This window comes from Dermacentor andersoni, chromosome 6 (genome assembly GCF_023375885.2).
Source record: "Dermacentor andersoni chromosome 6, qqDerAnde1_hic_scaffold, whole genome shotgun sequence".
In the NCBI taxonomy this organism is placed as follows: domain Eukaryota; kingdom Metazoa; phylum Arthropoda; class Arachnida; order Ixodida; family Ixodidae; genus Dermacentor; species Dermacentor andersoni.
In genome coordinates this window covers 132,422,635-132,446,110 of record NC_092819.1, presented here as the reverse complement: position 1 = coordinate 132,446,110, position 23,476 = coordinate 132,422,635, and the positions used below count along the sequence as shown (strand labels likewise).

The 23,476-nt window shown below is 48.5% G+C and overlaps 1 protein-coding gene across 1 annotated transcript; it reads right to left on the bottom strand.

Annotated features, from left to right (window-relative positions):
- Nucleotides 1–2,400: 2,400 nt before the first annotated feature.
- Nucleotides 2,401–22,981, bottom strand: LOC126523548 (uncharacterized). Its single transcript, XM_050172144.3, has 7 exons — nucleotides 22,404–22,981; nucleotides 18,348–18,568; nucleotides 17,145–17,443; nucleotides 15,193–15,431; nucleotides 13,066–13,301; nucleotides 2,779–3,016; nucleotides 2,401–2,687 (listed from the first exon to the last, which is right to left on the bottom strand). The coding sequence occupies exons 1-7, from the start codon at nucleotides 22,965–22,967 to the stop codon at nucleotides 2,559–2,561; spliced, it is 1,926 nt and encodes a 641-aa protein (XP_050028101.2). The 5' UTR covers nucleotides 22,968–22,981; the 3' UTR covers nucleotides 2,401–2,558.
- Between the last annotated feature and the right edge of the window lie 495 nt (nucleotides 22,982–23,476).

Here is a 23,476-nt window from a genome sequence, read left to right as displayed (position 1 = left end):
AATTCCATTCGTCTGGCTCTAAACGTGAACAAGTGCTCATTGCTCGTATTTCCTGTACATATACATACATATATCTATATGTATATACAAATGTATATGTATATATATACATATGTACATATATCTCTGTCGTACCAGCTTGATTTCATTCCACAAGTAGATGCTGTTAAGTATCTTGGCGTTATATACGACAGCTCTCTTTCATGGTGTGCGCACATAAATTGTATTGCAGCTAAGGGCGTTCAAGCGATAGTTGTGTTGCAACGGTTGATCGGGGATGCGCAGGGCCACCTGGCTGTAAATCTACCCTATGTATGTACGTCCTGTCCTGGAATTCGGCTGTGTACTAATTTTGGTGGGCCTGCATATAAGCTTTGCCTCCTTGTACTTCTAGAAAAGCAGGCATTAAGGCTATGTCTTGCGCTGCCAAAATTGGTAGCAAATACTATTTTGTTTCTAGAAGCACGAATTCCTCCTCTTGTAACTCGGTTCCGTATGCTCGCGGTACAAAGATCTTTTCCACTCAACGCAAAACACCTACCTTAGCAAATGTCAAGTGCGATTTTACAGGATTATTTAATAAAAATCACAAACAAATGTAATCGTAGCGACTGATGCCAGGCAGTACCAAGAAAAATGTGGCATTAGTATATTCAGCCCTATTCTCAGCTGGCCTTTTTTTACTGCGGCTTCCAGACTTTGTACCAATATTTCTTGCAGAATTTTTAGCAAAAGTACTTACCCTTCGTAAATTAAGCCCAACAATACATTATGTAATCATTGTTACTGTTTCTTTGTCCTTGTGTACTTCACTCACAGCACCTAATCAATCTTGGGTTCCGCGAGTGTTTAAATCCTTAGTACCTCAACACTTAACTAATATCCATTTAGTCTGGGTACCTGGGCATACAGACCTAGTTCTAAATGAAACGGCTGATTCATTGGCGAAAGCGTCGCTAGCTGGCCCAGCCATTGAAATTCTCCCTACATCAGCCTTGATCATAGCTGCAGGATTTCGGAGGCAAATGATGATGCGAGAATTCTCTGTGCCATATATAACAAATTCCCTGGATTTTAAACACTTTTTGTACCCCTGAAAAAGCACTCTTTGCCAATCTAGAAAAATCGAAGTAAATATTAGTAGGCTTCCCTGTCGCATACATTCTTTAAATTTTTCATTATAGAGGGCTAGTCTGGCACCCTCACTGATTTGTCATGTGTTTAGGGAAGATGAAACTATACAATTTTTTTTTTTCTTGTCGACGATTTATTAGCTTAAGAGAACGAACCCTAGAAATACCACTTCGCCGTCTTAGATTAGGTTTAACTGTTCAAAATGTGCTTTCTTTCAGTGCCACTACACTTGGGCATAGCGACGGGAAGGTTAGTGCTGCCATCCAAAATTTTCTTGCAGGATCAATGAGATTTCAGTGAGTGAGTGAAGAAACTTTATTGCAGGGCCGGCGAGGACGCGAACTCGTCGCGCACCCGGCTAGTCCCACGTCGGGAGTAGTAGGTCTAGTCCACCGGCCCGGTCGCGGGCACGCCGGACAGCGGAGATTTTAAACTCTGAATTTTATAGCCTCCTTTTCTTTCACCGACAGTGAACTTGAATTGTTTTTACTTTATGGTCATGGTAGAATTTTTAGTTTCACAAGATCGTGCAGGCTATACAATCTCTATCTTTCGATTATAGCTTGCCTACTATAAAACTCACTTATTTTACACTTCACGATAAGCTACCCGGCTTTGGGAGTGCGCATCGGTCCCAAAACTTAGGTGCAAATGCCACGCAGTCACAATATGGGGTTATATGCTTAGCCTAACCACAACTCCCCACATGCTAGCGCCAACGTGAACGCGGAGATCCCGACACGCGACCGATGTGCGAGCCAAGCGACCGTAGGTTCAGCCGAGATTTCATTACACCATTTCCGTGACTGGTCCAGTTTACTTGGGGAGAAACCAACCCACCATCCATTGTGATCTCGGGTGAGATAGACAAACATTCGCCTAAAATAAAAGACTAATGCGTGCTAAACGGGTACTTGTTGCAGTAAGGGAATTACAGCTAAGCTTCCGGTGCCTAACCCTGGGGTTTGGGGTACGTAACATTTCACGCCGAATAAACTAGTTATGTATACGCTTCAATGCAAACCGACGAAGTGCAGTGCCAGAGAGTGCACTAGTATTCTGCGTAGTGAAAACAATAAATCGCAAATGAAAACCGTTGTGTATAATATCTCATGATACCTTTAAAGCGCACATGCCCCTCTTAATGGAAACCACGTCACATTGAACAGGTATTTTTATATACAAAGTCTACCAGTTCTTCAGTATGGTATGTGTGCCACCGGTTACCCAACTCGAGAACAAGCATTCTCCCCACAAGTATCACAAAAGCAATTGTCTTTATTATTTTAGTTACGTCACAGTAAAACGTCCTCTAACGAGCCCGTCCACACTAAGTCCTATAAAATACACCAACGGGTGGATAAAGCTTTGCCATTCTATTGTTATATCTATTTGTCGCCAGCCCTGAGGTCGCGCGACTGTCATTATGGCCGCGCCGGCGGCTTCTTGCACGTCAGTTCGCAGGCCGTCTTCGTGAGGAACCGGTTGGCGCCGGTCAGGCACCGGTGCGATTCCAGCACGCGCCGCGTCAACCTGAAGCAGCGCCTCTCGACCTGGATGGATGGATGTTATGAGCGTCCTCTTTGGAACGGGGCGGTGGGTTGCGCCACCAAGCTCTTGCTATTATACTGCCTAATGTCCTACCTGCACCGCCGACGAAGGCGCATCTGCCGCGAAGAAGGGGAACTTCAACTGCGCGCTGCCGCAGGGCGCACTCCGTGGAGCGGCGCAGGGCGGGTAGCGCGGGTTGGTGCAGTGGGCCGTGCACTGGCCGGCCGTGGGGAACACGGCACTGCCGTTGGCCGGGCATCCACCCCAGGGGAAGTTCCAGGCTAGGCACGCCCGGCCATCGAACCACCACCAGCTGGTGCGGACGTCCTGCCTGCGGAAGGGGAGAGCAATTCGACAGGCGGGTTAGCGACGCGGTGGACTGCGCGTCAGCATAGAAGAAAGGGCTAGTCAGAAAAGGTTCGCGTCGCGGCAGCGCTACATAGCCGTAGATTAAAAAACGAGGAGAGAAATAGAGGGCGTACCTTGTCCTGTATCCTCTCGCCTCAAATCTAGGTAGCGCAGCCACACCACTTTTTATGTGGGGAAGGCGTCAACCCGGCGCTTGGCTAGGGAAGCGGCGGCTCCGTAAGGAATGAAGAAATATAAACAGTAATGCCGCTGTAGCACACGCGCTTTTGAAGAATATTTACAGTTAGCATTTAACATTGGTGCAGCTTCGCGGCCAAATATTCGTATCGTACAATATGAGTTACTGAACCACGCGGCCTGCAATGCTTTGGTGGACTTCCCACATGCCCACCAACTTCCTACACTACCCGCCTGATGTATATGAGCCTTACTGCGTGTTTCATTAAGAGAAGCAAAAGTAATCAGCAAAGCTATAAAAAGTGCTCTATAAATGGCTTGCGCCATGGAATCTGGTACCAGCCTTCGGACCAGCATGTCGCTGAGAATTTTGCAATGCTTACAATGCCGGAGTGAAAACATTGAAGTGAACGCTGTTCTTTTCTCTCCACGCTCATTGTAAGCAGCCACTGAATGATGTATGCAACCAGATTCTTCACCTGACTTTAACGACGGTTGTTGTAACATAGTGATACGCCCACATATATAGCAGGCCAACGTTTCAACTTTACGGCCCTGGTTCAGTGAAGCAGAAACTTGCTTCTGGTATCACTTGCGAACCGACTTAACATATCTTTATTTCAGCGTTAGAGTGATCCGTTTCATTAAGCGACTTCAACTTGCGCGACTAAATAATTACGGCCACAAAATAAATTTTTTTCATTCCACTATAAGCACATTAGTTTGGCCACGCTTACTAAAACTAAGAGCAAGGTAGTCAAAAAAGATATCCTCAAGCAGCTTGCAACATGTCTTAGTGAGGGATACAGGCATCAAATTTGGCGGAACATCTTAAATTCTAATTTATCTATTGCTATGTTCCTTACATTTACCTGGTCTCACGGTAACTTAGAGGATGCAAGCGGTATTTGGCGAAATAAACTTAACTATTTGCTGCAGAATTCTGTGTACGTTTTAAGGCTATATTGTGGAATGTCATCGTAACTATTTTATTAAATTAAATATTAAGCAACAGATTGTAGCGTTTGTAACATTGACATCATCGATAGTCACAGTATGTCTCATGTGATAAAACTGGCGGTACAGTGCCTTTATCTACCGCATACAGTGTGCTGTTTTTTAGCTCCATCGAATTTTTAAAAAATTGCCTGTGGCAGATAGCACAGTTCTAATTCTTTATCTAAATGACTCGATCAGGTGGCGATTACTTCTACGAGAAATCAAAATAATTAAGTGATTATCGTAATTACGTAAGTTAACTTTTTAATTATTAACATTATGGCCACTATTTCTATATACAAATTATAGTCGACGAGTTTGCAAGGCATATTCTCTTGGAACGAATACTCAGAACTGCACCAGTTTCAAGGTATAACTTTTCAAGTGTCCGACGAAAGGCATTGGTGTTCCAGTTACTTTTGTGCTTCTATGAATAAAACAGCGTGTTCTTTAAAAAAGTAAGTGGAACGCCAATGCATCTCGTCGGACACTGAAAATTGATATCTCGAAACTGGTGCAGTCCTGAGGATTCGTTCTAAGTGAATACGCCTTGCAATCTTGCCGACTATAATTCGTAGATTGAAACAGTGGTCGTAATGTTAATAACCAAAAAGTTCATTAAAGCAAGTGCTAATCATGTTTTTGTTTTGATTTCTCGCATAAGTAATAGTCACCTGATCGAGTAATTACAACTGTGCTATCTGCCAAATGCAGTTTCTTTTATTGCGAAGCAATACTACTTTAGGTCGCACTTCAGCCCGTTCCGTGGCGAGGCGGTGGTAGGCACCATTGACCTTTAGCGTGACCTCGTTGCGTGACGTCACACCACGTGACCTAGAGTGACGTCACACCAGCTGTGTAAAAACGGGGCCCCATCTCACGCCGTCGCGAGGCGAGGCGGTAGCCACCAACGGCGGCCTAACTCCCGCTCCTCTCACCAGGGGCGCGGCGCGGCGCCCGAGTCATCCTCGCGTGTCGCGACATCAGCAGCGGCCTCCTCGCAGCCGCCGACGTTCGGCGGGTGTCGAGCATCGAGAACGTCGTCATGCGCTACTTGGACCTCTCGTCCTTCAGCTCGATACGGGCGTTTGCCAACGGCGTGCTCAAGTCCGAGATGCACCTGGATGTGCTGGTGCTTAGATGATTCACTGTAAGCCATAACACTAGCATAACCCAAGACTGCCACCAGCCATACTACCAGCTGATCCGAGAATAACACACTATTGCTTCGCAATCACCAGGCTTAACCAAGCTAAGCCACGGCCGTTTTTTTTTTTTTTAATTTGGTGCAGCTAAAAAAAAACCTGTATATGGGCGGAAAGAATCCAATATGTTCTTTAGCTGTGATTATCCTCTGGAGACAGTTGGATCTTATTGCTTTATACAAGAGGCTTGGAAGATTCTTACAAGGTAAATGTTGCACAGGAAGATAGGAGTTAAACTCGATGGGATAGACCGTGGCCGAACAAGAGAGCGAAGGATTTTTTTTTTCGGCCACTGCTGCTCACATTTGTTTTATTCATGGCATTACCTCAAACCACTGAGCTTTCGCGACACGCAGCAGTTTATCGATCCGGTTTAGTTTCGGGGACGTGAGAATATTGAGCGTTCATCTAAATACGAGGACTTTTACATTTGACCCTATCGGAAGGCAGCAACCGCGGCAGGGAATTTAATTCAATTCCACGTGCTCAGTACACGAACGCCATAACCAGTGAAAGGATCCGGCGCAGGGGTGAATCGAAGCTTGTTAGTAAGAAAAATGGCAAGGGTCTTTTGCTTGTTTAGTTGTACTGTTTCTGAGACAATCCAGTTTGCTTGCAATAGGGACTTTAGGAAGCAGGTCTTTAATTTAGGTCGCCAGTATTTTAATAAAAAGATATTGTTAGAAATCGAACAATCAAGTTTAGAAATCTCTCTCTCTCGCTAATAAAAACAGTATCACATCTATAAACTGCACCTAATAACACATGTAAAGCACACAAGATTCATCTAATTTTTCACCATCCCAGTTAGACCCCTAACTTGTTAGCAGGACTTTTACAAAACCCTCGTAAACGTCGGAACAGTTTTACGCAAGCGGCCAATTCATAACAAATTTGTCCTCTTCATATTGTCACGTGGTGGTGACGTTAAGAACACAGTAGCAATACTGTGAAAGGCAAAACTAGATTTTATTGGGCGAACCTGTGCCCACAATACAGGCTACACTTATAGCACAACGAAAGCGGCGAACACAGTCGGCGATCGTCGGAAATCTGCCCAGCGGGTCAAGCGCGTCGGCTTTTATACAGCAGCCGTCGAATGTTCCAGACTAATCGCTGGGACCCGCGCGTATTCCACAATGTTCTACGCCATTCGCGTCAGGCGATGAAATCAGATAACATAAGGTTCGGCGACAACAGACAGCCGGGTAGAATCATCGATAACTTTCCAGAAACGTCGGATACATGCAGGCGCGTCCGTCGCTGTGCGATTACAGTTGTTAAGCGGCGAAACGTGGTCGCCCGATAAAGATAAGTACACGTGTCATTACCCCCCTCTTAAAAAGCATCGCCCCGATGCTGCTAACAAACGAAAGTAACAAAGAAAAGCACTCGTAGCAAAGAAAACAACAAACTAAGGAAGTTCATCAGCGTCGGTAAAATGGTTTAAGGCGCACCACGTGGACCACTTCAGATCGTGCGCGGCGCCGCTGTGAGTGCGAAATGCCGTCTGGCACGACCTCATAGTCTAGTGCGCCAATACGTCGGATGACCTTGTAGGGTCCGAAATAGCGTCGCAGCAGCTTCTCACTGAGTCCTCGCCGGCGTATCGGGGTCCATACCCAAACACGGTCGCCGGGCTGGTACTCGACGAAGCGTCGTCGGAGGTTGTAGTGTCGGCTGTCGGTACGCTGCTGGGTCTTGATCCGTAGGCGGGCGAGCTGTCGGGCTTCTTCGGCGCGCTGGAGATAGGTAGCGACGTCAAGATTCTCCTCGTCAGTGACGTGCGGCAGCATGGCGTCGAGCGTCGTCGTCGGGTTCCTGCCGTAAACCAACTTGAATGGCGTGATCTGTGTTGTTTCTTGCACCGCCGTGTTGTAGGCGAAGGTGACATACGGCAGGACCGCGTCCCACGTCTTGTGCTCGACGTCGACGTACATCGCTAGCATGTCGGCGAGGGTCTTATTCAGCCGCTCCGTAAGACCATTCGTCTGCGGATGGTAGGCCGTTGTCCTCCTGTGCCTTGTCTGACTGTAGTTCAGAATGGCTTGAGTGAGCTCCGCTGTAAAGGCCGTTCCTCTGTCGGTGATGAGGACTTCTGGAGCACCATGTCGCAACAGGATGTTCTCGACGAAAAATTTAGCCACTTCGGCTGCGCTGCCTTTCGGTAGAGCTTTAGTTTCAGCGAAGCGGGTGAGATAGTCCGTCGCCACGACAATCCACCTATTTCCGGAAGCTGATGTCGGAAACGGTCCCAACAAGTCCATCCCGATCTGCTGAAAAGGTCGGTAAGGAGGCTGGATCGGCTGTAGTAATCCCGCTGGTCTTGTCGGTGGTGTCTTGCGTCGCTGACAGTCGCGGCATGTCTTGACGTAACGGGCGACATCGGTGGTTAGGCGCGGCCAGTAATACCTTTCTTGTATCCTCAATAGCGTCCGGGAGAAACCGAGGTGCCCAGCGGTCGGATCGTCATGTAGGGCGTGCAGTACTTCTGGACGTAGCGCCGACGGAACAACAAGAAGGTGGTTGGCGCGGACTGGTGAGAAGTTCTTCTTCACGAGTAGGTTGTTTTGAAGCGTGAACGAAGATAATCCACGCTTAAATAAATGCCCTTGGGACAACGTCGGTGTGCCCTTCCAAATACTCGATTAGGGCTTTTAGCTCCGAGTCTCCTCGTTGCTGTTCGGCGAAGTCTTCCGCGCTTATTATTCCAAGGAAGGCGTCGTCATCCTCGTCATCTTGCGGCGGCGGGTCAATGGGGGCGCGGGATAGGCAATCGGCATCTGAGTGTTTTCGTCCGGACTTGTAGGTTACAGTGATGTCGTATTCTTGTAGCCTGAGGCTCCACCGTGCCAGCCGTCCTGAGGGGTCCTTTAGGTTAGCTAGCCAACACAACGCGTGATGATCGCTGACCACCTTGAATGGCCTGCCATATAGGTAAGGGCGAAATTTCGCTGTGGCCCAAATGATGGCGAGGCATTCCTTTTCGGTTGTAGAATAATTGCCTTCTGCTTTTGACAATGATCGGCTAGCGTAAGCTATCACGTGTTCATGTCCATCTTTTCTCTGGACTAGGACGGCACCGAGGCCTAGGCTACTGGCGTCAGTGTGTATTTCGGTATCGGCGTGCTCGTCGAAGTGCGCAAGTACGGGCGGCGACTGCATGCGTCGTTTGAGTTCTTGAAATGCGTCGCCCTGTGGCGTTTCCCACTTGAACTCGACGTCACATTTAGTTAGCTGTGTCAGCGGCTCAGCGATGCGTGAAACGTTCTTGACAAATCGCCTGTAGTAGGCACACATGCCAAGAAATCTACGCACTGCCTTCTTGTCGGTGGGCTGCGGGAACTTTGCAATGGCAGTTGTTTTCTGCGGGTCGGGGCGTACTCCTGATTTGCTGATGACGTGGCCTAGGAATAGAAGCTCATCGTAAGCGAAGCGGCACTTTTCTGGCTTCAGAGTGAGCCCTGATGACTTGATGGCCTCTAGTACTGTGGCAAGCCGCCTAAGGTGATCGTCAAAATTTTCAGCGAATACAACGACGTCATCCAAGTAAACGAGACAGGTCTGCCACTTCAATCCTGCTAAAACCGTGTCCATCACGCGCTGGAACGTTGCAGGCGCCGAGCACAGTCCAAATGGCATAACCTTGAACTCGTAGAGGCCGTCTGGGGTGATGAAGGCGGTCTTTTCACGATCTCTTTCGTCGACTTCTATTTGCCAATAGCCAGACTTGAGGTCCATCGAGGAGAAGTATTTAGCGTTGCAGAGCCGATCCAATGCGTCGTCTATCCGTGGGAGAGGGTATACGTCCTTCTTCGTGATCTTGTTCAGACGACGATAATCGACGCAGAAACGAAGGGTTCCGTCCTTTTTCTTCACCAGCACAACAGGAGATGCCCACGGGCTTTTCGACGGCTGGATGATGTCGTCGCGCAGCATTTCGTCGACTTGTTCTCTTATAGCTTCACGTTCTCGCGGCGAAACTCGGTAAGGGCTCTGGCGAAGTGGTCGAGCGTACTCCTCGGTGATTATGCGATGCTTGGCGACTGGTGTTTGTCGAATCCTCGATGACGTCGAAAAGCAGCCTTTGTATCGCCGGAGCAGACTTCTGAGCTGCTGTTGCTTAATCACGGGGAGACTTGGATTAATGTCGTAGTCTGGTTCGGCAACCATGGTCGTCGGGGTAGATGCGGCGGAATCCGAGAGGACAAACGCATTGCTGTTTTCCAGAATTTCCTCGATGTATGCGATCGTCGTGCCCTTGTTGATGTGCTTGTACTCCTGGCTGAAGTTTGTCAGCAACACTTTCGTGTTTCCTCCGTGCAGTCGAGCGATCCCTCTTGCGACGCAAATTTCACGGTCTAGCAGTAGACGTTGGTCGCCTTCGATGACACCTTCTAAGTCAGTGGGTGTTTCGGTGCCGACCGAAATAACAATGCTGGAGCGAGGCGGGATGCTCACCTGATCTTCGAGCACACTCAAGGCGTGGTGACTACGAGGGTTCTCCGACGGTATCGCATGGTCTTCCGACAGAGTTATTGACTTCGACTTCAGGTCGATGACTGCGCCGTGTTGGTTGAGGAAGTCCATGCCGAGAATGACGTCTCGTGAACACTGTTGGAGGATAACGAAGGTGACAGGGTAAGTCCGGTCGTGAATGGTAATTCTTGCCGTGCACATTCCAGTCGGCGTTATGAGGTGTCCTCCGGCGGTACGAATTTGAGGGCCTTCCCACGTAGTCTTAACTTTCTTCAACTGGGCGGCGATGTGTCCACTCATGACGGAGTAATCAGCCCCTGTGTCGACTAAGGCGGTGACTGCGTGGCCGTCGAGAAGCACGTCGAGGTCGGTGGCTCTTTGTCTTGCATTACAGTTCGGTCTTGGCGTCGGATCACGACTGCGTCGCGTTGACTTGTGGCTGGTATGTGACGTCGTCAGGTCGTCTTTCGTCGTCGCATTCTTTCCTTCCAGACTTCGTCGGGACGGCGGCGTGTCGTTATGTCGTCGAGGTAGTTTCTTCGGCGTCTTCGTCGGCGGCGGAGGATCTTCGACAGTTCGACGGACAGCAACCGCACCTCCATCGGTTGCTGCTTTTAGTTTTCCGGATATGGGCTCGCTGACCGGCCCCGAGCTGGGCCAGTGTATGGTCGGCGCTGCGGCGACAGGTAGCGGCCTGGTGATGGTGAACGCGACGGTCGTCGAGAACTCCACTGAGTAGCCGCGAGGTAGTCGGCGATATCGCGAGGGCGTTCACCTCTCTGCGGGCGCGGAGCATTGACGGCGAAACCTCGCAGTCCCATCTCCCGGTATGGGCATCGGCGATACACATGGCCGGCTTCTCCGCAGAGATAGCAGAGCGGACGGTGGTCGGGGGCTCGCCAAATGTCCGTCTTCCTCGCGTAGGTGCGCTGGGCGACGGGTGGGCGTGCTGGCGGCGGCGGCGGCGGACGACGGAATTGCGTCGTTGCAGGGCCCTGGCGTGGTCGCGGAGGGGGACCTTGACGGCGTGCGACGGCGGCGTAGGTCATCGCTTCTGGCTGGGGCTGCGGTAATTGAGGTTGCACCTCAGGAACCCCAAGCGATCGCTGAACCTCATCTTTCACGATGTCAGCGATCGAAGCTACTTGAGGCTGCGACGAAGGCAGGACCTTGCGCAGTTCTTCGCGCACAATGGCCCTGATGGTCTCTTGAAGGTCGTCCGAACCCAGTCCTTGGATGGCATACTGCGGCGTGTGCCCCTGGCGGTTATATTGCCGGGTGCGCATCTCCAGAGTTTTCTCGATCGTCGATGCCTCTGCAGAAAACTCAGCCACAGTCTTCGGTGGGTTACGAATAAGTCCGGCGAAAAGGTCTTGCTTGACGCCACGCATCAGGAAGCGAACTTTTTTCTCCTCCGACATTTCCGGGTCGGCGTGCCGGAAAAGACGGGCCATCTCCTCCGTGAAGATCGCGATCGTCTCGTTTGGCAGCTGCACTCTGGTTTCTAGTAGAGCTTGGGCTCGCTCTTTTCGCACGACGCTTGTAAACGTGTGCAAGAAGCCGCTTCGGAACAGGTCCCATGTTGTCAATGTCGACTCCCTGTTCTCGAACCACGTTCTGGCGGCGTCTTCTAGGGCGAAGTATACATGCCGCAACTTGTCGTCGGAGTCCCAGTTGTTGAATGTCGCGATTCGCTCGTACTTCTCCAACCAGGATTCCGGGTCTTCAGTTGCTGCTCCATGGAAGGTCGGTGGGTCCCGAGGTTGTTGCAGGACAATCGGGGTCGCTGGGGCAGCCATTGGGGTTGTCTTGGCCACGATCTTCTTGGTCTTCTCAGGTAGAAGTCCGTGTTCCGGGGGCAGCTGTTGCAGACGACGGCTTACTCGATGGTCCGTGACTACGTTGGTGCTCTCTTTACGGTCCGGGCTTGGATCACGGCTTGTCGGGGACGTCCGGTACATGGACCAAAAGCACCTCCACCAGATGTCACGTGGTGGTGACGTTAAGAACACAGTAGCAATACTGTGAAAGGCAAAACTAGATTTTATTGGGCGAACCTGTGCCCACAATACAGGCTACACTTATAGCACAACGAAAGCGGCGAACACAGTCGGCGATCGTCGCATAATCTGCCCAGCGGGTCAAGCGCGTCGGCTTTTATACAGCAGCCGTCGAATGTTCCAGACTAATCGCTGGGACCCGCGCGTATTCCACAATGTTCTACGCCATTCGCGTCAGGCGATGAAATCAGATAACATAAGGTTCGGCGACAACAGACAGCCGGGTAGAATCATCGATAACTTTCCAGAAACGTCGGATACATGCAGGCGCGTCCGTCGCTGTGCGATTACAGTTGTTAAGCGGCGAAACGTGGTCGCCCGATAAAGATAAGTACACGTGTCAATATGCTCTAAGAGATTCTGTCGACAGGACTGCGATAGCTAACTTTGGTGCAGAGTTACCGCTTTGTAAGCTTTCTGCGTCTATTTTTTAGCACTTACCAATTTTCAGCAATTTTCGTTTACATTTTGTGGCCCTCAATCAAAATCTCGTTTCCTAAGTGACTAGAACTTAACCTCCTGCCTCAAATTAAGTAAAGATTATTCAAATCGGCCTAGGGTCTGTCTCAAAATGCATTTATGTCGGCATTGGAGTTCGTCCCAAACTAAAGGTTCCTCTTAAAGGTTAGCAAGAAATGAATTACGGCGTCCAAGACTGTAGACGTAGTATGACATCATTGTATTCCATTGCATGTTCCCCAAGCTAAAGTAGCAAGTAAACATTGTAGAACTATCGCCATATCTCCTTGAACTCTCGGTCAGTTGGTACCTGCGCCGTCCGTACTCTTGAACATCACGCAAATGCCCCGTGGTGCGCTGTACAAGTACTTCCGTTCACGTGTGCCTTCGGCCGGTGGCTGCTGTAGGATAAGGTAAATTTTTGTTTCATTCGTTCAAACGTGGCGCGTATTTTGAATTCACAGTTAAAGCACAAAGTTTATGTCTCTAGTTTCCACGATAGTAGTGCAAACCTGTGGGGTCCTTTACTGACATAACTCTGTGGCATTACCTTATTTCTTATTTGCCGCTATACGTTTAACGCGCTGTGGTGGCCTGCCCGCACCTACGCGAGCACGAGAAAGGTTCTGTACCTCCTGCAGCCAAGCAGAAGCGTCTTGTCGAGGCAGGCCTCGCGCGGCGGCTGGGCGAGCACGCAGCTCCTCTCGCATTCGCGCCACGAGGCGAACCGGTTGGGGCCGCGGTTGCACAGCTGCGCCGGGTGGTCGTCGCCGGTCGCCAGGCAGGCGTTGATCGAGGCCCGGTAGACAAACTCGCGGCGCGGCTCCCGGCAGTACGTGTAGAAGGCGACGCCGCATTCGGGCCTCGTCTGAAACAACGTGCAGTGCACGTGCGCCTCCAGCATGCAGTCGAAACTCCGGTTATAACGAAGTGGTTCTTGCGCTAGAAATAGCTGAATATGTAGATGATCGACAAACATATGGGAAATGGATGCGCATGACTGTTGTTTAGTTACAGCGATACAAAGGAAATTGGCAGCTTATCGGAAATTACTTGTTTTCTTTAATTGAATTATAGAACTGATAGAGAAATACGGTCGGAGAAATGGCCACCGCGGTAGCTGAACTCGTATTCCACCGCGCGCCTGATGCGGAACGTTCGCGTTCCGCTCTCATCTGCGTTAAATTGTATTTTCGTCCCCTTCCAATCCCCCTTTTTCTTATTATTTTTACATTTCTAATTTAAAAAGGAAAACAAATGATTACCCGTGTGCTTTTTCTCGCTTCACTGTCTGCTTTCTTCATTTCGATATATCAGGTAACTGGATATATCGATGAATTTCTCTTACATATTACTAATTATTGATGTTCAGTGCTATATTTATGCTTTTCCATATATTGTATTTCCCCACTCATGCGATAGCCCTTTTGGGCTACAGTATGTTGAAATAAATAAATAAATAAATAAATAAATAAATAAATAAGTAAATAAATAAATAAATAAGTAAATACTAAGGTATAGCGATCTATACACACTTTATACGGCGTGCTTCCTGACCGCTTTCCTTCCTTGCACGCCCAAGATTGAGCTACCATCATCGGCTCACACTCGCACGCTTTCACTCGCACATACAGCATACGGCACGCGGCGACGACGTTATCGCCCTTAGACTTTGCGCGGAACATCACAGCGACGCCGACTGTGACGATGACGGCAGGAATGCGCCTGGAGTGTCCAAATAATTGCTATCGCAATAAAAGCATGCGGTAAACCGTCTATATGCCACTGCAGGTGGTTTTATGGCGCCAATTGTAGGCGCTCTAGGTTAAATATACACATCCCATCCTCTTGTTCGTTTTCAAGCATTTACGGATCAAATCCCGGCCACGGCGGCCGCATTTCGATGGGGGCGAAATGCGAAAACACCCATGTACTTAGATTTAGGCGCACGTTAAAGAACCTCAGGTGATCGAAATTTCCGGCGTCCTCCACTACGGCGTGGCTCATAATCAAAGTGGTTTTGCATGTAAAACCCCATAATTGAATTAAAGTGAATTTCAAGCATTTACTTTGTATGAATGTCGTTAAATGAATTTTGCTTGTTGGATAACATATGAAGTAAAATCCGCTATACTCTAGTTCGTTATAATCAGATTTATATGTATTACTAAGAACGCACGAATAGAGCACTGGGAAGCATATAGACATTTATATACTAAGTGCCTACAGCGAATGTATCTGCCCATATAAGTCCATACGTTAACAGACCTCACACATGGTCTGTTCACTTGTGCCATTAGACCGTTAATCTACATATTTGGTCAATGGCTGGAGTTCACGGTGAGTTATTGCTCTTGCAAGCGTGGGGCTCTCTAACATCAGGCTTACTTAATACGAAAAAGGCTCCTGAGATTACATCACAGGACATCACTTTACAAATATAAGTCACTTTATGAGCATTACCCATCAATTGAGTCAGTGATGTGGCTGCGTTTACGGGTGCATCGGGTATCACGTCACCAAGCCAAAAGACCTGCAGATTACTGACGTTACCCACCACATGCCCAACTCTTTCGAAGTTTCGTGAAAAAAAATTTAATTATGTAGACAACACGTAAACGTTCTAAAGACGAACCAGTTTACTATGCAAGCGCCACGAGAAGAAACCTGAACTAGATCAACGTGCCGCGATCGGGCTGGTTTTCCAAAGCGCCAAAAACAGCACCCTCTCATTCATCGCTCGTCATGTTTACACTTACGGATCTCCGGAACGGTTGCTCCAGTGGATTCTCGGCAGTCACGAAGCTGGCGCTTGCGTTGCCGTATCCGACAGCCGGCTGCTCAACGGTCGCGTCCCCGTCGACTGGTTCGCTCGCAGTCGACGGCCACTTCCAGGCAGCGTCAGTGACCGCCTCGTCAGCTGGGACGCCAGGATCATGCCGTAGTGGGTACTCCGTATACGGCAATCCAGGCAGCAGCGGTTTGGTGGCTGCCAATCCTGCAGCGAGAGGGGGTGCCAAGAGGGATCGAGTCACTTGGCACACGAGGCCAAGTTGTCGAAATAGTTCCCAAAAGCGGACCACCAGCTGCTCGAAGAGATACATTGCAGGAAATTTGTTAGCCATTACGGAACTGCCGGTTTAGAAGGTGTACTTGAAGGGACAGTAAAGCGAAACACTAACTTTGTTTAGACTTATAAAGTATTCCTCAAAAACGCTGTTCTTCATTCCGCGAAAAGAGGTTTGTTAGTAGAATAAATCAAGGCTAAGTTTTCTTTTTTTTTTCCCATGCGCCACACAACTACACCGCCAGAACGTCAGCGTGACGTTACAAATATCAGTGCATTTTCTGGCCTTTAGGGCGCTGTGGCCCCGTAACAATCCTCCAAGCTTAACAAGTTCACCCTTCGGGCACTATATGATACAAAAATAGTCCTCATTATTGATAAACAGTTATCTAGACCTAGCCAGACACTGTGAAAATATATGATGTCACGACAAGCTGTTGCGGCAAGTCTGAGTCGGCGTTGCCACCCGCCTTTCATTCTAGCGGGTTTTCTTTTTTTCTTTTTTTTTTTACTATTTGCTTATCGAGCCTCGTCTCCCTATTTACAATTCTTATAAGCATAATTTACTAATAGGGTTCCACTTATTCTCCTTACTGTCCATTTAAGGCTATAGAAGTTCACTCATGCATATCTACATTAGAGGGCGCGCCTACTATAGAGCCGCTGTTTCCATTAGAGCTCAATGCAGCATAGCGGACTACAGCGCAGCTGCTCAGGTCGACCCATCTGCCCCCCTTTAATGCAAATAAAATCTCTCTCTCTCTTTACTCACACGCAAGTTTTTGTCGAATATATTAAGTTCGGTGGAAATTAGCAAGGTACACGAAGTTTCACGAGAGGAAATTGTCAACAACTCGATATAATATTATACAAAATACAGAGTTGTAACCATCGTTACGCTCAGATTCCCTGTACAGGAGAAGAAATGTACCCAGCTTTTGTGGCAGTGAGCGAAAGGCCGAAAATCCTTCGGTTGTTTCAATAAAGACTACCAACTGTAAATGCGTAAAAAGCAGATTAAACATTTGAAAGATCCGTAACTGGCGAATTCCTTCACGTGTTCATTTGAAATGACATCGCGGCAGAGATGTGGCTGAATTGATATGAACGCATTATATTGACACGGGGGTAATAACTGATTTATATTTAACAGGTCGGACAGCAAATGTCATAAGCTACTGCATTCTGTTACTGCTTCGAGCTGCAGTTTCTGCTCTTGCCTCACCGGTATCAACACACTGTGAAAGAGTGAACTGAAGTTGAGGCGGAAGGTGGATAGAAGAACGACGTGGATGCCAGAGATAGAGTAATGCTGTCCTTCATGGACAGTGGCCTCTTTGATAAGCATGTTTTCACATTTAGATGCAGCGTACGTTACACTACCTTAAATAATGGCTATATTTCTCGGATTATGAAATCAAACTTTCGTGGCATCAAATTTGCGGGAACAATGCCGCCGTGCTTTAACATTAGCTTGTAGAAGCGTTCGTTTAACGCCGTGCGTTAACGTGCTTCCTCGAGCCGTCGTTAATGACGTATTGGCTGTCAAATAGTCGAAGATTATCGATGCCCAAAGCAAGCCGCATCCATGCCCGCGGTGAGTACCCAAGTGTCCGCTGCCCGTGGCACGCGGCAGCAGCTCACCAGCGACGGCGTCGCGTAGGCGGTGTTCGTCGGCACCTCCAGGTGCCGTGGTCGACTGGCGGTTCATGATACCGGCAGTGGTGGCCACCGCAGAGGCGACCAGCAGTGCGGACAAGAGTGCAGCGCCGACCATCAGAGGCAGCCGGCCTCCCATCCAGACGCCCGGGAGGTTCCCGTTGTGCTCGCCCGGCGGCAAGTCTGTCGCCGTGGCCACGTCGCGTCGCCTGCAGTCGAGGGCGCAGCTACGGGTGTTCGGGGCCAGGGCCGCCTTGCTGCTGACGCGCACTACACGGGCAGGCCTGCGACCACGCGTGAGCGAGCGTGTTTCTGCATCCGCCGACATAAGGTTGACCAACGTACAGCAGCTCCTTTTCAATGACGAGTGGTTGCTTACGCGTCGCCGCATGTGAAGCTATATGAGGTTGCGATCTATTGCTAACGCTAAATCGGTGGCAACAAAATTTTTAGTCCTCGGGGGAAATTTAAAGCAGCCTTTTCGCCCGTTCAGTACACATCTAAAATTATATCTATTGTCCATGAAAGTGTCCGTAGGATCCGAGGAGATCTGATGAAAATAAATCCTATGTTTTCTCCGAGAACCGCTTGGATGATAGTTTACTCACTATAGAAACATATGGACTCTACACAAGGTTACTAATTTACGACTTGAATATTGGCGCCTTTCTGGCTTCCTATGTTGAAGATCGTGAGTCTGATTTTTCATGACAGTGAATTAATGTGCCAATAGTAAGTCCGATTTCAACTCCAAAAACTCGCGTTTACTGCAAGCTCGCAGAATTGAAAACAGGTGCTCGACTAGTATACTACGAAAGAAAATGTGTAGTGTTGTGGTATTATCGAGATGCAGAAAAATGATAAAGTAACGCCAGTGGCTTGGTTACAGATGAGGCAAATTATGAAAAGGCTCCTTTTCAGTGTTTTTTGCGAGCATTGCTACATGTCAAAAGAAACACTTCACAACGCAGTGTCAGAGTCGAAGTAAACAGTCAGAATAAAACTAAAACCGATAAGGCTCGTTATCATGCAATTCAAACACGGCCCCTGTGTTCATCTACCATGTCACTGGTCGAACCACTTGTGCGCCTGCGGGAAATTATTACACTCAGCTTTAAAAAAAAAATAAAGTCTGTGCCCATCAATCGACCCCTGATCAGCCCCCAAATAAGAGGGCCCCTAACGTACAACACTCGGGCGCTGTCCCTGCAGCTTGCGCTGCTGGTACTTGTGCCGCTGCTGGCACTGCTGCTGGTAGTGGCGGAAGTGTCGACGGTGCTGCTTAAGTCACTGCCCACGGTGTACAGGAAGGCCGAGTGTCCGCATCGCCGCCACGGGCCTGACGGGGAGGCGATAAAGGGGAACGTCGACGACGACCCGGCAGTCCACAGCGTTGTCTCCGTGGTATGCTGCGCAGGTGAAAGAAAACATTGCCGAACGTTCCCGTTTTCTCTTGCAGGTGCATCTTTTAAAGAAGCTGTATCATATGAATCAATGACACTCTCGTGATCTGGGCCGCTGTGATGTAACGATCCCTGTGGCTTGATTCTATAAATTCGTTATCATACACCCTTCGCAGCCGGCTGATTCCTGTAACAGCAAAGAGGAGTGCTGCTCAGACTACTGGCGAAGCGCGAAATAGAATCGTATTGGAATAGGAGGCGTTCACGCCCACCAGCGACCACTTCCTCGAAGTGAACGAAACGAATCTCAAAGGTTTTGCTCTTGCGGGTTGCAGAGGCCGCAAGCCATTGTAGGAGCCGGAAATACGTCATAGCCGCCATGTTTTAGAGAATACTTATGGAATCGTTACATAACACTGGCCCTGTTACAATCCTATCTTAGCCATTTGAATACGCAGTAAACAAGCCCATATAGTTTACAACAAATTTATTAGAGACAACTTTGTAGCACTGTATCTGTACATACAGTATGCTTCAGCGAACACTTCAATTTTTTTTTTAATTGCTGGTGGTGGATAGTACAATTTTAGTCGATGAGTTGGTCTGCTCCAAGAGGCGAAAGGTATAGGTGCACAAATAACTGAAACGAATAACCAAATAATTCATAAAAATCAACAATTAAATTGTAAACTAATTACCATATGGCACATATTGCAATTTACAAATTATAGTGGGTGCGACTGCAAGGCATATATTGTGTGGATTACGCCATTTACGAGATATCTGCCCTCAAACTTGCGATAAAAATGCACTGTCGTTCCACTTCCTTAACAAAACGTCGTGTTATGCATTGAAGCACGAAACTGGAACGTCAGTGCATGTCTTCGCAACGTTTGGAAATTAATATGTCGAAACTGGTGTCATCCAGAGAACTTGTTGCAAGTGGATGTGTCTTGGGAACTCCCTCCTGCTGGAATTTGTCAATCGCCATATGAGCCATAAGGTAATTAGTTAAAACTCCATCAGTGATATTTTAATAAGTTGATTCTGCATTTCAGTTTTTGTGCAAGTAATGTCCGCCTCTTCGAGTAGACCAGCTTATATAGTACAATTGTACTATCTGGCGCAGGCAACTTTTAAATACTTTTGAAAGTGTTCGCTAAAAAACCGGTATAAACAGATTTGGGTGTTCACGTCCCGAAACAGCGATATGATTATGAGGCATATCATAGTGGGGGGGGAGGGGGGGGGGGGGGCTCTGGACTAACTTTAACCAACTGGTGGAGTTTAACGGGTACCCAGTGGACGCTACGCGGCCGTTTTTGCATTTTGGCCCCGTCGAAATCCAGCCGCCGAGGCTGGAATTCAATCCAGCCCCCTCGGGCTCAGGAGCGCAACGTCAGAGGCACTACGCCACCACAGTGGGTGGCATTAGAATTGTTCAGCTCTCATGAAAACTGCGAGCTGCACGTAAATTTGCCTAATGTTCGTGCCTGTGCTTACAGACGTTCGCGTGATATCATATCATTGTGATAGCAACTATCTGCGCATTGCAGGCGCATTTCCGCCATCGTTGTCGGCGTCGGCGTCGCCGTGACGTTCTGGACAAAGTTCAAGTGTGATAATATCGTGGCCACGCAGTATATGCTGAGTGGGCGAGTGAAAGCGCACGAAAGCGAGCCAAGTAGGGTGGCTTGATCTCGTGTGCACAGAGGAAAGTGGGGAGGAAGCGCGATGTCTTTCATCGCGACTGAGGTACCGGGAGGGTTCTACTCTGGAGGCAGCTGCATACAGCGCGGCTGAGCCAACGCCTTCTAGGGAGCACAAGGCCGGTGCACTTTAATCTGCGACGTCATGCTACCTTGCCCGACTGCTATAGAATCTAATGGGGACGCCCCCGAGTGAGCCGCGGTGATTTTACCGTCACCGCTTTCATCATGCCCGACTTGGCAATGAAAATTTCGGTCCAAGTAACGTGAAGCCATAAACCAGAAGGCACCGGCCTCCTATCTAGGAGGCGTTGACTGAGCGCGACCGCGCGGCCCCTATGTTGAAAACAATCTGCGATGGGCACAGAGTCTAGGCGTACCTAGGGGACTGATAGCTTCGTGTACGCTATATCTGCGCCGCTTAGTTCGCGTTGAAGTGAGACGGAGCGTTAAGGTCGATTCGCTAGCTGCGGCTGCCACGCTTCCTCACGCCAGCATTCTGACAGCAAGTGTCTGCGGTCATCAAGTGAGATCTGTTCTTGCTTGCTTGGGCGCGCGTGTCACCATGCTTGTTAATTTAGTTAGTAAACTTTACAAGTTTGTACAGCAGATAAATCTACTATCTTTATTTCTTATACCAGTCTAATAATTCGCTATCGCAATTGATGCTTCACCTTTCGGGCAGAACTGCGACTTTTTTGTCAAGTTTTATCTCTCTAGATTTCCAAAGATTATTTTCTTTCTAAATGCACGAAAGCAATAAGTGTCTTAGCAATTGCAGGATCATCACGAATCGTTGCACCTACAACACAATATATTTGCAATATTTTTCCTTGGTGATATAATCTTCAAAGCGACTATACCTCATTCAAGGCAAATTTCATTTTTTTTTCATTTTATTACCTTAAAGATCCCTTGCGGGGTATTACATAAGGGGCGATTGGATAAGGGACAAATTGACGATTTTAGGCAATTTTCGGCACATAATGGCAATCAGATTACGGAAATTAACCCTTAGGCACTAGTGCCGTGGTCGCCATGCAAAAAAGTTTGACGCGCTACATCCCGGTGATGAATTACGCGTCGTACAAGTTTTAGCGTTGAGGAATGGTAACAGGGTAGCCAAATTTTGAGAAACACTAGATCCTTTTTTTTTTCGCACTCTTTGAAATGCCGCGTGTTTTCTGAGCACGAATGAGCAGTCGATTTTTGAGGGCACGAGATTTTTCCACCAAAAAAGTGACATTTTTCAATATTTACGTCCCTACGTGGCACGCCCCCCTTATTACCTCTCAGCAGCATGTAGGCTTGTGCTGCTGAACATGCTCCGAACGAGCCGCGCCCAATTTTTACAAAATTATGTGGAATATCAACGTTCGTCTTAAACAGCCAAAAATTCTGAGAGAACTAATATACAACGATTAGCCAATTATGCCAATAGCCGAAACCGCGTCACGTATCAGGCGCATACTGATGTCGGGCTCCACTGTGGCACTGGCCTCTACCGGCGTTGCAGCCGTGTAGTGCCGGTGCCGCGAAGGCCGAATGGACAGCAGGCCACAAAGGAGGCCCGCGAAGCCAGACGCCAAATCAAGAAAAGAAAAAGTGATTGTGCTGAGTACTTGGCAGGTGCCTATTAAATGAGTCCGCCAATTTCTCTTTCTTGAGTTGTACTGGTTAACAAAGGGCCCTTTTCATCTAAAAAGCGATTAGCCCAGGGAAACAACTTATTCAACATTTGGCCCGTTATTTCACCGATCACAAATGCGGAGAACCATTTTCCCATTATGGAGTGCGCAGACTTCTAATATACTGCCGTATAATTATTCGCGTCAATTTAACCGCTATCCTGCCACATTACATTTACTGCTTAATAATTATTTCATTGTAAGTAGGCTACAAGCAGAAAAATTTTCACAGGAAATAGCATAATGATCTGAAGTTGATATATTAGTATCGTAAAAATAAAAATTTCTGAATACCACGATACCATTATGCTCATGCTAACGCCTGCGGTTATTCGGGAAGAAGGTCAATGTGGTTTAAAATACACAGCACCTGTAGGGAATATACCCTGTTAATACCGGCCTTTAGGCCTCGCTACTCGAGTAGGGTTCGATGCCTCTGCTTACGGTTGGTCCTCCTTGTCCCACGTTCACGAGTCCGCGGACCTGCTGCGACTTCGTCCGAGGCCTGTGGCTGCACGGGAGTCCATGCTGCTCGGTCTCGAGTGCAGTCGGGGCAGCAGGCTGTCGCCGAGGCGCTAGCAGAGGAGGCGATGCCCTTAGCTGTCCCTCGGACTTGCAAGCACGACGCTTGGTCAACGGTGAACGCTGCCGCTCGCTCCTCTCGCACGAAGTTTTGCCCGGCCCAGCGATCGTCTGGCCAGACTCGACGCTGTACGTGAGCTGTGACAGGGACACATCTTGCGCGGGCACGGTGGTGACGGCGGCTCGGGCGAGGCTCGCGCTCGGGGTGTCCTCTGCCGTATACGTAGTGCCGCTCCCCGAGCTGTGGAAGGCTCCTGCCTGGCGCGTGGTCATGGTGTTCTTGGAGACCCAGGGTTTCATTGTGGTGAGGCCCTCGGTTCTGCTGCGCTTCTCTTTCGTCTGGCACGAGCTCGGAACGCAAAAGCGTGCCGCGCGGCGCGTGGTTTTGATGATGAAGATGGCTCTCGCATTATGGCGCGTGTCCATAACAAGAGGATTGCTCAAGAAACTGTTGGTACATTTAAAGCAAAACAAATGCATAATATGTAATAAAAGCCATGCAGAAGAGAAACAGAAGCGATATCATGCATAATTGCTCCAAGATTTCCAAAAAGAACAAAAAGGTAATGTCACAATATTGGAGCCATTTATTAGTGTGTCAAATAAAATGACACGTTCGGGGGAAACTTCACTGCGGTTGAAGCCAAGAGCCGAGACCCCAAAAGAAAGAATAATTGGGGAAGTTAAGAGAAGCATTCGTATCGAGAATCGATGGCGTGAATATGCTCGTGTTTCCACTTTTTTATACCTTAACACAAAGCATCGCTGCATATAGATTCCAACTCGTTGGATCTGCTGCATCTTTTTGTGGAGCTTCATGTCTGAGTCGCTCACGCGCTTAAGCACTTATTGCAAGTTCTCATCCCGATCCCGTTCCGTGTGACCCCATGAAATCAGAGAATCAAGGCAGGTATCAAACGGCACAAGTAATCATG